At 45.7% G+C, this 12352-nt stretch overlaps 1 protein-coding gene across 3 annotated transcripts in view; it reads right to left on the bottom strand.

Annotated features, from left to right (window-relative positions):
* Window positions 1-8750: 8750 nt before the first annotated feature.
* Window positions 8751-12352, bottom strand: part of ST3GAL5 (ST3 beta-galactoside alpha-2,3-sialyltransferase 5) — a 50956-nt gene continuing 47354 nt past the window's right edge. For all 3 annotated transcript variants that reach the window (XM_047744348.1, XM_047744349.1, XM_047744350.1), the window contains one exon: window positions 8751-10701. In XM_047744348.1, the coding sequence (XP_047600304.1) occupies window positions 10453-10701 (249 nt within the window). In that variant the 3' untranslated portion in view covers window positions 8751-10452. The remainder of the gene's footprint in view (window positions 10702-12352) is intronic.

Below are 12352 nucleotides of genomic sequence, written 5' to 3'. Positions count from 1 at the left end.
AAAGAGCAACAGGCAATTTACTTTAGAAAAAATACAAATGGCCAATTGACAGAAAAATATGGAGCCTCTGTAGTAGTCAAAGATATTCATTTCAAAATAACATTGTTTTTATCACATTGTCAAAAAAGAGAACAATGCTCAGGATTCTCAAGGCCATGTGTGAATGGACATTTTCCCACATGGTTGAGGGGAGTATAAATTAGTGAGACTCTTTTGGAAAGCAGTTTGACAATGCACACCAGGATTTTTTAAAAATGTGTGTCCCTGGGGCACCTGGGTGGCTCAGTGAGTTAAGCCTCTGCCTTTGGCTCAGATCATGATCTCAGGGTCTTGGGATCAAGCCCTACATCAGGCTCTCTGCTCAATGGGGAGCCTGCTTCCCCTTTCCTCTCTGCCTGCCTCTCTGCCTACTTGTGATCTCTCTCTCTGTCAAATAAATAAATAAAATCTTAAAAAAAAAGTGTGTCCCTTTGACTCAGTGATCCTATTACGAAGAGCTTATCCCAAGGAAATTACCGAACAAGAATTCAAATATATATTATTAATAATATTAAAATTTAAACAACTTAATTATCCTTTCTGGAGAGGGTGGTTTAATAAATTATGGTGTATTCAAACATGGCCATAAAAAGGATGAGGTAGAGCTATAAGAATTAACATTATTAAAGGTGGGGGGAGGGACGCCTGGTTGGTTCAGTCATTAAGCACATGACTTTGGCTCAGGTCATGATCCCAGGGTCCTGCTCTGCGGGAAGCCTGCTTCTCCCTCTCCCACTCCCCCTGCTAGTATCCCCTCCCTCACTGTCTTTCTCTCTCTGTGTCAAATAAATAAAATCTTTAAAAAAAATGGTAGGGGAGATTATTACAGAGAAGTATGGTTTATATGATTCCGTCCATAAAATCTAATCAATCTGTCATCATTTATGTATGCATATGCGTAGAAAAAAATACCCTGGAGAACATATCTTAAACTCTTAACAGTGCATACCTCTGGATGGGAACATGATCGATTTTAATTTTTAAATTTTTGTCTTTCTGAGACTATGTGTGTTGAAATGGATCTCCAGTGGACATGTGTGATTTGTACCGTAAAGAAAAAACCCGAGGTGGGTTTTTTACTGATGACAGGTGGAGGAGTCAGGGGCCGTGGGTAGGCAGAGACCTGCAGATCAGGAAAGTGTCAAGGCAGTGTGTGGGCTCTGCAGGGTCTGTAGGAGCTTAGTTGCCTCCCAGAACCTCGCTCTTCCAAACCATCCATTTTAGAAGTGACAAAGTTGGATGGAAGAGACACCACAGAGGGACAGGACTGGACAGGACTTAGTCATGGCACCTGTGAGGTACCGCCCATCAGAAAGGAAGTTGGTCAGTGGGAGAGCTTCAGTGTTAGGACAACATTTTCAGCCCCCCAGAGTGTGAGGTCCAGGCTTAGCCCGGCAGCCAGGGAGGAGGTAACATCCTGAAGGACATCCCGGAGGTTTGAGAGGCAGGTCCCACTGCACACCTGGGAACGGAAGAAAAAGAGGTAGCATCAGATCCATGGGAACGGGGACAGAAGAGAGGATGGAGGGCAGAAGCGTGGGAGGAGGAAGGGGCCTCAGAGAAGTGGTGAGAGAGTGCAGGAAGACGGGAAGCGCCCCCGCAGCTAACCAGGCGGAGAAGCCCCGGGCCAGACTTCTGGGTACTGCGGTCAACCCTTTGCCCGAGGGGCTCGCCTAGAAGCCCAGAGACCAGAGCTGTGCACACACCTCACAGACACTAGGTGGCGCTGTGGTCCACTGTAACGGCCACACCTTCCAGGGTTTGCAGTTTTCGTTAAAGAGAAATTAATGGCGTGCAGGGCCCCAACCAACGCCCTGTTTAACAGATGAGAAACCCAGAGAGGGGCTGTGACTTGTCCCAAGGCATATATGGCTGTTGTAGCAGAGGCAGGCTTACCTCCCAGCCTCCTGGTTCCTGTCCCCGGCTCTCTGCAGTCACACCCCAGAGACAGATCTAGAAAAGGGGCTGGCAGAATCCTGGGTCATGATGCCCACCAGGCCCAGAACTCCAGCACCACCCACTTTTCTGTCTAGTCCATGATGAAGTCACTTCCCTGGGTTTTCCCATCCTTTCTCTGTCTCCAGTCCCCCACCCACCACACCCCTCATCCTCTTTCCCCCTGCAGCCACAATGATGTTTTTCAGCATAAGTTGGATCCAGTCACTCCCATTAACATACTTAGTGGCTCCGAAATGCTCTTTATCCTGATGGTCATTTTAGTCTGGCCTCTAGAAGCTGCACCCTGAGCTTCTACTTGCCTTTTGGATTTGGTCTGATAAAGTTGTTGTGTTGGGTCGTCTCCACATCTTGGCAAATCTGTTCACTCTGCCAGGAACTCTCTTCCCTATCTTGTTCTGCCCATCATGGCTCTGGTATCAGGTTGACTTCCCTGACATCCCCTCATCTGGTCCACGGTGCCCTTACCCTTTGCTTTAAAATGTGCCTTTGTCACATTTACTTCTTTAAAAAGTCTTCCTCTCTAGATAGAACTCCAGAGCTGTAGGACAAGGTCCATTTGGTTTGCAGCCTGTCCATCAGGGTCCAGCTGTGGCTCTCAGAAGGCTTATAGACATGCAGGGGACTGTGGTGGCAGAGCGGGCGGGGAACTGGGGCTACGTGGCACGGGGCAGTATCTTTAGGACACCCTTGCTGGGTACTAAGATATAGCTGAGAGTGTCTCTTGGGCATGGTGCACAGAGCAGCCACCGTTCCAGGATCTGAACAAATGGTGTTCAGGACAGAATGGTCAGCCAGAGCTGCAGAACCAAGTGGCCGCCACAAGTGCCATCCGCTGTTAGTTTCACTTCCATATCCTAAGACCTGGTAGATTTCAGTGCATTTGAAAATAAAGCAACCATTGGATTCTATTTCAGTAGCAAGTTTTGGAAAATGTGGGGGTGTATCTGGAGCAGGTAGATCTCAGCATGGTCTCTGTTCTGACCTGGTCCGAGCTCTCCCAGAGTGGGGACAACAGACCCTGGAACCAGATAATGACAGCAACAGAGAGGGACCCACAAAGCTGATGGTAGACAAGAACACCACAATACCATACCTGAGGATACACCAACTTGGGGCCGCTTGTTCATAGGATGAACTCTTCAAAATACTTTCCTCTTCTTGCTCTCTTGTAACAAAGTAGGATCCATGGGTCTGAATAGAGGTTTTGTATTTTTCTAAGGCATAGGCAGGAGGGCCAAAGGGCTACTTAAATACAAATTTGTGACGTAAAAGAGATCATGTCTCTACTATGTGAAGACTTCAAAAAAGGCTGAAGAAAAGAAAAAATGATCTAAATAAGCTCTTCTTCTATTTCGTATTTCAATTTTAAGTAATACTTAAAATCTTATTTTAGGAGTGTTCAAAATTAGACAATAAAAACTGGACCATCTTTTGTTTCTGCAGGAAAATTATGACATCTGACAAGTAGAAATGAGGTGGTGGTCTTTGCTCCCTGCCCCTGGCCAGAATCTCTTTGATTGTCAGCTCAATTTTTGTTGTCTTCCTGAAAGGGAAGATTCTTTCTAGTTGGAGGAAAGCCAAATCATTGTTCAATACAGGACATAAGCACGGGGTGGAGACGGACAGAGAGAAGGGAGCAGGGAAGAAAATCAGGATTGGCTTTTTATGGAGAGAGACCTGGGGAAGATTCTGGAAAGACTTTGATGTAGCTGCAGGCTGAGATGAAAGTGGTCAGAAGTCACCCCTTCTAAAAGTGGCTCCAAATGTCCTTCCTGAGATATACACTTTTAAGAAGCACAAAATAGGTCTCTAGGAATGAGTATGTAAAATAATAAGTTTGGACAATAATATTGTCCAAAGTAAGAATCAGGTCATTTGACCTGTTAATTGAACAGGACAGCTGGAACTGAGACCTCCCACCCCTTCTAGATGAGGGGTGCCCAGTCAGTGTGCATAAAGTCTACAGGAGACTCTCGTCTGTGAAGCCAGGGTTTGTACTAGACATTCCCTCATTCCCTGTCAATCGCCCGTGTGCCTAGTGGTGGCTGGGTGGGGAGAGGATGTGAAGTTGGCAAAAGATGGGGGCCTGTCCCTTCTGACCTCTCCTCAGCTCACCCCCAGGGTTTGCAATGCACTCACATTCTTAAATTGAGGTAAAGCTTGTAAAGTGACAAAGATAAGCCACAGGCAAAAGATGGAGAGGGAAAGGCCACGACTGTAACATTCCACTCAACTTTTCATTTTAGGACAAGACTCTTAGTTTGGACTAGAATCTAATTTTGCTTGTTTGGGGGGTGTGTGTGTGTGTGTGTGTGTGTGTAATCTCAGTCACTCTTCATACGAACATCACACTGGAATAGCAAACCACTCCAGAACAAAGCCTCAGTTAGGAAGCCTTTTGTCCACCATTATTTTAAAGACAAGAGCACATAACTCAAAATGATCAGTTCTTTGGTAATTATGTCTTTTTAAAGTAGGCTTTATCGAGTAAATGATGTATAACAACAACAAAAAAACGCAAATATGTACATACATACAATGGAGGTATATTATCTTGGTTTACAAATTCTGTATAATAAACTGACTGCCTTGACTACAAAATATAAACCCTTTGACATAAGACCTTCCCTATTATAGAGGGAAACACCAACCCCTACATCCACACTTTGATACACTTTGGCAGGTCTTTTGTGTTCTGATCATCCAAACTCAATGCCCCACACCTCCAATAGGCGACGCTCCAACCCTGGCAGGGTGTGCGAGAATTCAACTACAGTCTGACACCATCCAACGAAGACAGCCTCGGATCCCAGAGGTCTTGAGGGTTCAGTCCTACAAGCGCCCTCTCCACTTGTGACACCAGTCCCAAGCTCAGATTATCATCTGGGCTTCCACCTAAGTGGCTAACAAATTGGAGGTTCCAGTGAACCCCTCCAATTCAGGATGCAAAGCGCCAAGCCCTGGTGGTTATCTCTATTTCTGATCAGCCGGCCAATAAATCAAAGATCTCCAAGGGCCCCTCCCCTCCTCAGGTTGACTAGTTTACTAGAGCACCTCACAGAACTCAAACATTTTACTTACTAGATGACTGGTTTAAAAAAGGATAGAACTCAGGAAGACCCAGATGGAAGAGAGGCATTGGCAGGGTATGGAGGGACAGGGCTGGGAGTTTCCATGTCCTCTCTAGGTGAACCACTCTCCCCAGTCTCCATGTGTTTGTCAGCTCAGAAGCTCTCTGAACCCCATCCTTTTGGGGGTTTGCAGAGGCTTCATTACATAGGCATGGTTGATTAAGTCGTTGGCCATTGGTGAATGATTGTAATTTTCAGCCCCTCTCTATTCCCCAGAGGTCTGGGGTGGGTGGGAGGGTGGGTGGCACGGAAATCACTTGGTTGCTTCCTCTGGTGTCCCCATCTCCAGGTGCTTTCCAAAAGGCATCTCATTAACATAACACAAAACATCTTAATCATTCTCAAGACTTGGGAAATTCCAAGGGTCTAGGGAGTGGTATGTCAGAAGATCTCCATAAACTTCTTATGATCAGTCACAACAATACAGCAGGTCCTTGAAAAAACAGGGCACACACCTATTTTCGAAGCCTCAGTAATAAGTTGGTTTTCTGCAATGTATGGATATGTATATAGCCACTAAGCAGGCCTATTTAGCTTCTGGCATATTCTTTTAAGATTCATTTAAGTCACTAAGACAATTACATATAGAAAAAGTGATGTGTTCATTTACTGCTTTAGTTACCTGTGTTCTAGAATAGGCAAGGCCTTGTTATAGGTGCTATGGATGGAATAAAGTACAAAATTTTGTCTCTAGAGAGTTCATCCTTTAATTACAGAGGTCCTCTCAAATTTTCATTGCTTTAGAGCTGATAGTCAGCTTTTTTTTTTTTTTAAGATTTTATTTATTCATTTGACAGACAGAGATCACAAGTAGGGAGAGAGGCAGGCAGTTTTTTTTTTAAGATTTTATTTATTCATTTGACAGACAGAGATCACAAGTAGGGAGAGAGGCAGGCAGAGAGAGAGGAAGGGAAGCAGGCTCCCCGCCGAGCAGAGAGCCCGACACGGGGCTCGATCCCAGGACCCTGGGATCATGACCTGAGCCGAAGGCAGAGGCTTAACCCACTGAGCCACCCAGGTGCCCCTGATAGTCAGCTTCTTCCCAACCCAAATGAACCAGGCTGATAGGATATCTTGATATGTTAACCAGCCCATTCAAAACGACTTTTGCATCTGACTCTTGTCCCTAATCACCTTCAACTGGCCCTCACTGCCATGCTGTCTTCTGTCCCTGTCACATTCACATCACTGCCTGGTAGTGTAGCATGGTCTTTCCTGTCAAGGACCTAATCAACATTTTAAATGAACTCATTGTTTTAAATATCAATTTTTCTTGGAACCAATTTTCTTCAAGAAGTTAAAAAAACTTAAGTCAGGTAACAGGAGAGTGAAAATATATTGCTTTTAGAAATTACCAAATTTCTGGTGTATAATCCGTTACGAGCATTGCTTCTGTGGGGTATCTAGTGAAAATTCGATTTCTTTTATGTTTGCATTTTCTGACAATTCACTTCACTCCTTTTCTAGGCACACAAAGGCCAACTCAAAACCTGATAGCCCACTTCATTCCAGAGGAAATTTGTAAACTTGTCTCCCTTTCTACATGTTTCACTGACACAGCTCACTAGAGAGATCTGCTTTTATAAAAAGTTAGAGCCAAATTACATAGCCTTTACTTTTTGTTCTACTGTAGCCATCTAAAGATGGATGCTTTTCTTCTCTGCTCAGTGGATTGAAATTTAATATTGGGAATTGGTCAAATCTAATCATTTCGATAATGAGAGCTGAACTACCAAGACTGCAATTTCCTTTGTGGGGGGGACGTTAATTTCTAGTCCATGACATGCGAGTGTACATGTAATGAATAGTTCTCCTGCCCAATTTACTTCAGTCTTATATTAAGTGTTGGTTGTAGGTAAAGGGAGATAAATACTATGTTTTGAGCACGCAAACCCACGTGGCCTACGATGATCTTGGGAAGTGGGGAAGGACAGAGAAAGATGTGTATTCTGGTGCTCTGTGTCCAGGGACCAGCTTCCCTTTGTCCTTTGTGCTACAGTCTGCGAGGCCAGTGTGTGACCCTCACGGAGGGTCAGTGCCTGGGGAGAAGGCATTGGTCCCATGGTAGCAAACACAAGCTCCTTTGTTTGAGAGAAGCATTTTGTTACCGCGTGTGAATGGGAGGGAGGCGGGGTGTCACACGGTTCCTGCTGGCTCTGCAAGCTTACTAAAAGCTCACTGCATTCTAGGGGCAACTGTGCTAACTCACAGGAACTAGTCCTTTTCTTCCTTCTCAATGGACTTTATTGAAGGGTCCCAGAGAAAAGATGAAAAGGTAGACCACACTCGGGTGCTGTAAACCTGCCAAGGAGAATAAGTCGCCATTTCTTTCTTTCTTTTTTTTTTAATTCTTTCTTTTAAGTCACCATTTCTTAATCTTCCTATGATGCTGGTCTAAAAGGGTCTCTTGAGACAGTAACAAGGCCAAGTCAACAATCCCTTTGATAATCAAGTCCCAGAGCACTGGGGTTGGAATACAGCCACAATGAAGTGGTCCTTGGTTTTAGAAATCTTCAATATCCTTAGGATACTGGGGTATGACTTTTTTTTTCTTTTACAACTGACCCTCTGTGTCAGCCATGCAAACTACACTGAGCTCATCCCTGTTTAACACGAGCAGTTGAGTCAAAAAGCTGGCCTGACAACTTATTTTAACTAATGGGCCCAACAAATGATGACACCCCCCAAATCTGTGAAAACAGACATCGCCAATGCCTTATCAATATATTCTTGGGAAATGAAAACCCCCGTGCCACACAAAGGAGCCATGAAAGGAAGGGGAATACCTAGAATGCATGAGGTTGTCTAGAAAATGCAATTCAGCTTTGCCTAAAAACGTGACCCATGTCATAGGGAGATACTCATCCAGTCCACAGGCATTTTCCTAAGGCCAGCCTAGGTTTCTGGAGACAATCTGCTCTCTGTGGAGAGAAAAAGAAAAAAAAAAAAAAAAACCCAAACCATACAACCCACTGAAATTTTCTGTGGCCCAAAGTTCTGGTAAGATGTATGTTAAAATACAGAACATGTGGAAGCTATCCTCAGTTGCCTCAAAATCAAGGACCACAGCCACATGAGAGGGATGTGCGCGCACCTACGAAGTCGGAGGGCGACATGAAGCCTGTTATTGGCGCTCTACCTGTGACATCCAGAAGCACCTAGAGGTGGGTTCCCCAAAGGGTGAGTGTGTTGGGGTTGGGGTAAAGGAGGAGGAACTGCAAAGCCCAGGAGGCACTTCTAACACACAGCTGCCAAAGTGCTCAAAGTTCTTGAAGACGGTCTCTGATCAACTCCAACCGGCTGGTGGACGCCACGAAAGTTCTCTGAGAAAAGTATGCCTTTTTATGCACTTTGGGCACTTCCTTCCTGCTAGGAATTCAAAGGCGAGAGGCCTGGGAAAAGCCATGTAAGGATGCATGCAACAAGGGATATACAGAGGAGGGGTGGGCAGAGGGCCAGGCCTGACATGGGCTGGAAGCTGCCAGGTGCCGGGCCTGGAGCCACACACTTCCCAGCGGCCCAGCACGGCAGTGGCATCTGAGTCCATGTGGGCCCACGGGGAAGTTCTCTAAGGAGTTCAAACCCTGGCTTCAAACTGTTAAAAAAAAAAAAAAAAAAAAATCAGGTTTCTGTAGCCCCTGAAGGATGAGGGGCTGGAGCTGAGGGCTGGGGCAGGGAAGGGCTGGCCTTCCCTGAGTCACAGCCAGCCATAGACTATCTTCCTAAGTCTCAAGTTTCAATGCTGTCACTTAGCTGGCGAACATTTCCAAGCATTTTCTTTGAAACAGTATTTTATAAAAGAGAAAGCAAAATCCATAGAAAATGTGAAGTCACCAATCCAGAGAAATACTATTTGGTGATGCCAGCGACTCTGTACTTGACCCCAGGGCCCCAGAGATCCAAGGGCTCCTGTGTGTGTGCTGTGACCGGCTCCCCACCCTGTGTGTGCTGGGGGGTGGGGGGCGCAGATGCCAAAGACAGCAGAGCTGCAGGGGACCAGGACCACAGAAGCGGTGAATGCAGGTAAGAACTGGACAGGGCAGGGAGGGAGCAAAGCAGCTGCTGACCCTCAGATGACCAAGACAGAAGCCAGAACGAGCCTGTGTTCCGGGAGGAAGCCACTGGCACTTGACATCTCTCCAAGAGTCCCTCACCCACTGTCTGAGGTGTGGCCCCCTGGCAGGATGAGGCACCATCCGCTGTTGCTCCCTGCCAGCATCCCCCACTGACGTCTCCACCTAGCAGCATTCAAGGACATTTCGGGGAGATTATAGACTTTTCTTTTTTTTTTAAGTGCTCAAATTAAGTAGACTATGAGAGCTCCTCAAAAGCTTTTCTTTTTTTTTTGACCTGCACACTACCTGGTACACACTGCCAGGTAGGAATTTAAAAAAAAAACTTTTTTTTTTTTTTTTTTTAATAGGCAATTTATAACACTGGGAGGATTTTATTTCAGTGTTTCAGAAAATGTGACTATTCTTGGAAAGGGTTTACCCTTCTACAACTCTGGAGGACAGAGATTGTGTGCTAAATTTTAAAGCCACCGATTAACATTTAAGTGCTTTGGAAGGGTAGTTTAAAAAAAACAAAAACAAAAACAAAAAACCTCTCAGGAAATTCAAGAGCTGTCATCATTTCAGGGGAGAGAGTGGCTTCTGCAGCCCAGGGTGGCTTTGTATATTCTGAAGATGCAGAAAATGTCTTCTGTGTCCCTCTCTGGCCAGGGACAGCTAGGACAGATCCTCTGGTGGACGGCAGCAAGTCTTCTGGCAGAAGGCAGACCAACAGAGAGGGGCCGGGAACTTCTCCAACCTGCCCAGGCCTCACGCAGCAGCACAGCTGACCTGGTACCCATGGTTTAGCTACTGAGCATGTCATCCCGGAAGCGCCTCAGACATGCGTCCCACCAAACTGACAGGGAACCAGAATCTGGCATTCAGGGCTCTCAAGGAAGGAGTGACCTCCATTCTCCTTCTACTCAGTTACCTGGTATTCTATGTGCAGTAGACACAGACAAGAGTTTTTACAAATTAAATAACGTTCTTAAAACACAATAAAACATCATTACATACAAGTCTCTTTGAAAAGTCTTTCCAAGTCAGTTCTCAAAATTATCTTACAAAATGTTGTGCAAAAACACTGACCTCAAATAAATAGTGGGGACCGAGTGGGAAGGGTGAAACTTGTTTATCATGTTTTTTAAATTAAAAGTTAAAAACACCGGCTGCACTTCAAAGGATTTGCAGGATGCAGTCATGGAGAAGGCTCTGAAAAACCAGCCTTCAGAGTTGGAGCTGCATTGTCAGATGAGGTTTGTTTGTGCTCAGAATTCACAATGGATGCCTCCACTGAGGTCCTCCACCACACCCTCTTTGACCAGCCTGACGAGGAATCTGGTCTCCGTTGTCACATTATGCATGGTTTGAAAGTTCATGGCAGCCATGCAGAGATTGTCAAAGTAGTGCAAAGGTGTTTTGGGTTGATTGAGGTCATATCCAAAGCCTGCCAAGCTGACTTCATCACACAGGTGCGTGGCTAGGACGACAGCAATGACACCAATGGTGGGCACGTTCTGAAAAAGGGGAAAAGACAAGGCTTAGGGCCATTCACTGCTTTCTAAGTGGCACGCACGCTCTGTCGGTCACAGACGCAGCCGGGGAGCTGCCATTTTATACAGCGCACAGTTTCATTGATCATAGAATCCTGAAGTCTGAATCTAGACTCTGAAACGTGGTCTGTGATGTGAAAACCTTAGAACACACCACCGAGAGGTGGCTTGGCAGGTCCTCTTGAACCAAACAAAAATGTGTTCTTTGTAAGACTTCTACTTCCTGGTCTAATACGTGATGACCAGAACCTCAAAGCAAGTCCATTTCCTTTCTGACACGATGAGTATCTATAAGTTCTGCTCTGGAACTAGGAAAGTCCACAGGACTGTCTACCATCCTTCTTGGGACCTGTTTCTGGAGGCCAGCCCTTCCTTGCTGGCTCCTATGGACGGTCTCTGCCTGAGAACAGAGCAGCCTCCGCTTCCACCAGCGAAGACCGTGCTCACCTCTCACCTGAAACTACATCCCACTGAAGGCCCTCCTTTGCTTTCCTGGGAAATAACGCTTCTAGGCCATTTTCACATAGACAGCTGCTAAGCCAGTTTCTGCCCACCCTCTGTGTGGGCAATTTTTAGGCCTAAATGAAGGGTATCCACATTTATTCCTTCTAAAAGGTATCCTACTGACTGTAGCTTAATGTGCCAAATGTCTCAATGTTCTGGATTCTGATATCACCACTCCCTCCCTCACGTCTGCTATTTTGCCCCTTGCCAATCTGGAATCGTGCTTTCTGGATCTCTGTCCCAGTCTTGGGCAAAATTGGTACACAGGGCAGAGAGAAGTACAGAAGGCCCTACAGCAGTCGAAGCACTCCCTGAAGGCCACCGGTTACCTACAATGACACTCTCGGTTGCACAGTTTTTCATGTGTAAATGTACCTGCTTTGTTCATCCTACTTGAGTCTGTGGCTTCCCAGAAACAACTCTCCTTTTCCGTCAACTGGAACAACAGTGAACCCTTCAGAGTTGATAGTTTAAATGGATTAAGAACACTCTACAGAACTCATCATTTGTTCAAAGCCACCTTCCGCTCCTTGATGTGAAGCATCTGCATCTGCGTCACTCGCTAAAAGAAACTCAACAGTTGGTGAAGACAAGAGAAATTAACCCAAAGGAAGATGTCTTCCTGTTTAGCCACAGGACCCTAAAGCAGTGTCCTCTCTTACCTGTGGCCGGCTCTGTACCTAGCCCATCGGGAAAACTCAATCAGTGTTTATAGAAGGAGTACGTGAAACCAGCTGCACGGAGGGGCCGTGTATGGAGAGCAGCTCAGAAGCCATGAAGAACCGCTCAGAGCATGCTCTTTCCAGAACGGACCCCCTAGGATCACACCCCCTCATCCACCAGACCTCCCTCCCTGCTGGAAAGCCGTGTGCATCAACACGAGCCCAGTCTGCTGTTTACTTCCAAGCTTTTCTCTATGCATCTCTATACACACATTTTTACTTTTAAACAAAAATGGGACAGTATACATGCTCGGTAACTTGATTTTCTTGTTTATTACAGTAATGGAGGTGTTTTCTTATCCATTCGTTTTCCTGCATCCTTAACACTCACACAATACTGCATCAGTTATACATAATACGTTTAAATCACCCCCCTAATGAGAAATGTT

This window comes from Lutra lutra, chromosome 9 (genome assembly GCF_902655055.1).
Source record: "Lutra lutra chromosome 9, mLutLut1.2, whole genome shotgun sequence".
Lineage (NCBI taxonomy): Eukaryota > Metazoa > Chordata > Mammalia > Carnivora > Mustelidae > Lutra > Lutra lutra.
Note: the sequence above shows the minus strand (reverse complement) of the source record. Positions and strands in the feature narration are given on the sequence as shown.